Genomic DNA, 5,223 nt, shown 5'->3' on the forward strand with positions numbered 1-5,223 from the left:
TTGGATCATGCAGATATTTAATAGTAAAACGGTCATTAACAATAAAGATTAGAAAATCTGGTGAGACCTCAGTGCTGTGAAAGGAAATGAGACAAGTAAAAAAAGACAGCACGTGTCCCAGGAGGTGATGCCAGGAGTGAAGCAGAGGCAAACTGGACTGACAGTGTTACAGTCAGGGAGCGGGTAAAGAAGTCCCTACTTATCTGAGTAGCATTCTTACTGTAGGCTGCACAGAATGTGGGCATTGACAGTGAGGCAGGACGGAAGAGCAATGAGGACCCAGGATATAATCACAGAGACGACTCTAGGCCTTGCGTTTCTTCTAAAGTCTAAAGTTTTAAAGCATGTCACTTAATTCCAGATCGGGAGTTGCACAGGGTACAGTAAGGGAACGGCGGGATGGACTGGGCTGACAGGAACCTGCTCTCAGAGAGCTTACAATCTATGAGACAGGCGCTCCCCCCTTGCCCTCCAAAAAACCCACTACAAAACATAATTACAAAGTGAAACACATACAAATAAATATACATTATGAATAAGGCAGGAATGCTAAGACGTGTTGTGTTAACAACTGCTTAGGGCTCCCTAGGTCAGTCAGTGAGGATTTCCTAAAGGAAAAGAGTGTCAGTATAATGTTAGGAGAGAGTAAGAGGGCAGAGTATGTGCAAAGGCACAGAAGTTGGGATAAACATGTCATTTCAGTAACCAATTAGCTTGATTAAATATCTAATAGATCTGGTTAGGGAGAATGCACAGCTACCTGGGAGTCTAAAGTCTCAGGATCCCAAGTTTAAGGCCTGCAAGTTCAAGGCCAGCCTTGGCAACTTGTCTGAAAACAAATAGTAGAAGAGAAGGCTCCTGAGGGTACAGCTCAGTAGTAGAGCATTTACCTAGCATGTTTTCTTAGGTAAGAGTATGTGGTGACAGGTCCAGTACCAACTTGACTGATCTCAAAGTTCTGTACTTAAGAAACAGAACTAGCAATGAAAGAGGCCAGCAAGCCTAGCCTAAGCATGGTGCTCCAGGTCCCCGTAAGAGATGCGAGGCCCAGTGGGCTGGGCTCCTAAGAAATGATGCTTAAGGTTGTACACACACACAATAAATAAAAAGAAACTAGCAACGAGACAATATAGAGGCATTCAGCTTCTATAGTAACTCTTATGAAATGACAAGCAGGTTTCCAAGGCAAGGAAATAAATGCAATGAAATCACTGTGTATAGATAGATCTATCATCCAAAGCCCTAATTCTAAATGTCCAATCAGAACATTCACCTTAGCTACTAAAAATTGGGTGAGGAACAGATATGGGTATTTTTTTCCTTTCTCTCTCTTTTCTTTTTGGCTTCTTTAGACAGATAGCCTAGTGAAATTTATGTAGCCCAGAATAACTTCAAAACTCCTGGCAATCTTCTGCCAAGAGTCCTGAGTGCTGGAATTATGGGTATGTGCCATAATATCTAGCAAATAGATGTTGATGGTAAGTTGTTTTTGTTTTTAACTATTGTGACAATCAACTTTGACTCTAACATTTTAGAAACTAGAGGGTGAAAGAGCCATACTCTATGCAGAATGCTCCTGTCCCTGAAGGATGACAGGTCGGAAAGGGCCCAATTTTCTCCTCATGTTTTAAGTGGAAGGGTGAAAAGAGGCTGCACTCAGCCAAAGCAATGAAGACCTCTTTCCTTGAGCTGAGTGATCTGAAGCTCTTCCCGGAGAGGAAAGACAAAGAGTTCAGGCCAGGTGTTCAGCAGCAGCCAGAGTCAGGCCCTATGTCAGAGGAGCTCTGCTGAGAGGAGCACGGTCCCACTGATGAGGTAATTGACTGCTGGGGCCCAATCTTGATGCCATTTGCCTGTAAGAGAGAAAAAGCAACAATTCCTGCATCAGAGCAGAGGAGAACGCCAAGGAAGGACAGGGACCCCTTTAGTTAAGTTCTAAGAATTGTGTGTCCTGTGGCCAAACTGTTGAAAGAGTGAGGAGACTGGTTGTGAGGAGAACCAGCTGACAAGGGTGGGATTTGCTTGTTGTAAGGTCGCCACTGCACACAGATTTCATGGCAGTCAATAGAGTTCAGGTGTGATGGAGGGGCGCTCAGCAGGGGAAGTACTTGCCATGTAAGCATGAGGACCACAATTAGATCCCTAGAAACCAGGAGCCAGATGGGCAGGCACAGCAGCTCACCTGGGATCCCAGTCCTTGGAAGCAAAGGTACAGAGTCCCCAGAGCAAACCTGCCTCACTATGTAAGGTGAACAGTGACGGAAACACACACCTGTCGCCAACTTTGGACCTCCAGACGAACACCCACACTTTTACCAACACGTATGTGAACATGCATATATACACATGCACATCACATACAACATACATAAGATAAAAAAATTCTTTTTTAAAGAGTAAGCAAAGCAAAAGAGTAGAAGTGGCAAATTAACACATGATTCTTCTTTGTTTTGTCTCAGAACAAAGAAAGAAATTAAGAAACTCTCTCCCTCCCTCTCTCCCTCCTTCCCTTCCTCCCTCCTTCCCTCCCTCCCTCCCTCTCTCTCTCTGTCTGTCTCTCTCTCTCTCTTGCATATTCTACAATAGTAAGAAACTGAGGTCAAGGAGAAACACTTTCACATTATATAAGTCTGTAGACCACTAAACTCATTTCTTTCAACAGTATGGGGTGCAGACTGTGAGAAAACAGAAACTAATGCTGGGTTCTTAGATACCTGCACTTAAACACCTGTGCTTAGTGTGACATCAGGCAGGAATGCTGACATTCTAGGGAGCATCTATCAAGACAGCGGCCAGTTCTAAGCCCAAACCTTCTCACCTCATTGTGGACATCAAATAAACCTTGCTGGATCTTCCTATAGATTTCTTTGGCTGTATTAATGTAGGCCTGGAGGAGACAGAAATCATTTATCAGCCTTAAATTTAAGTAGAGAAATGAGAGAAATACAAATATTTATAATTGTATTGATAAGGTGAATTAAGAATCTGGGTGTGGTGGTCCACCCCTGTAACCTCAGTCCTGAGGAGGCAGAGGTGAGGAGATCACATGCCTGAGGCCAGCCTGGTCTACACAGTGAATTCCAGACCAGCCAGGGTTACCCAGAAACACTCTATCTCAAACTGACTAAATAAAACCTGAGAATAAGTAATAAACAGTAGAAAGAAGTAATACAGAGAATTCCAGCTAGAAATGATGGTAGAACATGCCTTTAATCCCAGCACTAGGGAGGCAAGTGGATCTCTGAGTTCAAGGCCAGCCTGGTCTATATAGCAAGGTGTAGACCAACCAAGGTTATACAGTAAAATCCATAGTAAATACAACAACAAAAACCAACCCCTCCAAAAAAATCTCAGCCAGGTGGTGGTGGTGCACCCCTTTAATCCCAGCACTAGGAAGGTAGAGGCAAGTGGATCTCCGAGTTCAAGGCCAGTCTGGTCTACAGAGTGAATTCAAGGACAATCAGAGTTATGAAGAGAAACCCTGTGTCAACTTCTTCTTCCCACCCCCAAACACAAAGTTATCTCCACAAATGTCCTTATAAAAACCATTGAATAGATATGGTGATGCATACCTGGCATCCTAATACTCCAGGGACTAAAGCAGGAGGATTGCAAGTTTGAGGCCAGCTTGCCCTACACAGCAAGTTCTGGGTAGATTGAGCCACAGCGCATAATCATATCTGAAGAAACAAACCCACCACCACAATAAAACACATTCAGTACAGTTAGAAAAAGGTGATCCTATGGTTACAGATACTGATGTTCCTAGGTCATATAAGGTTAGCAGCCATGCAATAAAACAAATACACTCAGCCGGACAATACAGTCAACACTCGGCATCACAATGAGGAGAAACCTGTCAGATTCCCAAGTAAAGTGATTTGTAAATAACAGTGGTGTGTAAACCATATGCACCAATTAATTTTATCCAAGGCAAAAGTAAAACCTTAGGAATTAGGGAGAAAGAGAATGGGACACTTCCCTTGGAAGGAGACAGTCACTCTGACCACAGTACATTCTTGTTTACCCATGTCCCAAGGAGAACAGGGTTCTGAAGAACAGGACAGTAACAGTGTCACTTCTGAGACACTCCCCACTTCTGTAACAATACCTCCTCAACATTGCAGGCAGTCTTGGCTGATGTTTCCATGAATATAAGGCCGTGCTCACGAGCAAAGGCTTCTCCTTCCTCTCTTTTCACATCCCTTCGAGATTCTAGATCACTGTAAGAGATGAATTAGGGAGGAAACTTTAAAGATTCAAGAGAAGGGGGTAACCATAGTTCTAAAAGGATCCCACAGAAGTTTAAAACTGCCAGCTGATGCTTGAAATGTGAAGATCCTACATGACAATCTTTTGTCCTATCTTTTAACAAGTGGATATGACAAGTTTAGTGGATATCCACAGGAAACCTGCCCTCTGAAGAAAAACAGAGGAATGTATGGAATGGAGGGGGGAGACTGGGAGCTCTATGGAGGGGAAACTGGGGTGAGGATATAATATATAAGAGAATAAAAAAAAAAAACTCGGTGAAAACAGTAAGATTGACCTGCCCTTTCTTTTCTTTTCTTTTTTAAAGATTTTATTTATTTTATGTATATGAATACACTGTAGCTGTCTTCAGATACACCAGAGGAGGGCATCAGATTCCATTACAGATGGTTGTGAGCCACCAAGTGGTTGCTGGGATTTGAACTCAGGACCTCTGGAAGAGCAGCCAGTGCTTTTAGTAACTAAGCTATCTCTCCAGCCCCCTTTTCTTTTTTGGTTTTTCGAGACAGGGTTTCTCTGTGTAGCCCTGCTTGTCCTGGAACTCACTCTGTAGACCAGGCTGGCCTTGAACTCAGAAATCTGCCTGTCTCTGCCTCCCAAGTGCTAGAATTAAAGGCGTGTGCCACCACAGCCTGGCTTCTAGCCTCCTTTTCAAATGAGATTTTTGTGTTTTGTTGAGACAGGGTCTCTTTGTGTAGCCCTGGCTGCTCAGGAACTTACACTATAGACCGAGGTGGCTTCACACTCAGGGATCTACCTGCCTCTGCCTTCTGAGTGCTGGGATTAAAGATGCACAAACCCCTGCTCAGAAGATTCTAGTCTTTTAACCATTTACAAGAAGGATGAGGAGGAAGAGGAAGAGCGGGAGGAGGAAGAAAAGTAGTGGTGTAGTAGTAGTGGTAGTGGTGGTGGTGGCAGTGGTGGCGGTGGTGGCGGCAGTGGTGGTGGTGG

The 5,223-nt window shown here is 43.9% G+C and overlaps 1 protein-coding gene across 1 annotated transcript in view; it reads right to left on the bottom strand.

The window, feature by feature from the left end:
* Positions 1 to 5,223, bottom strand: part of Rab2b (RAB2B, member RAS oncogene family) — a 19,138-nt gene continuing 13,915 nt past the window's right edge. The window contains exons 6-8 of the mRNA XM_031361029.1: positions 4,112 to 4,223; positions 2,819 to 2,887; positions 1 to 1,853 (exon numbers count right to left, since the gene is read on the bottom strand). Of these exons, the coding sequence (XP_031216889.1) occupies positions 1,746 to 1,853; positions 2,819 to 2,887; positions 4,112 to 4,223 (289 nt within the window). The 3' untranslated portion in view covers positions 1 to 1,745. The remainder of the gene's footprint in view (positions 1,854 to 2,818; positions 2,888 to 4,111; positions 4,224 to 5,223) is intronic.

The sequence above is a fragment of the Mastomys coucha genome, unplaced genomic scaffold, assembly GCF_008632895.1.
Source record: "Mastomys coucha isolate ucsf_1 unplaced genomic scaffold, UCSF_Mcou_1 pScaffold9, whole genome shotgun sequence".
NCBI classification, from domain to species: Eukaryota; Metazoa; Chordata; class Mammalia; order Rodentia; family Muridae; genus Mastomys; species Mastomys coucha.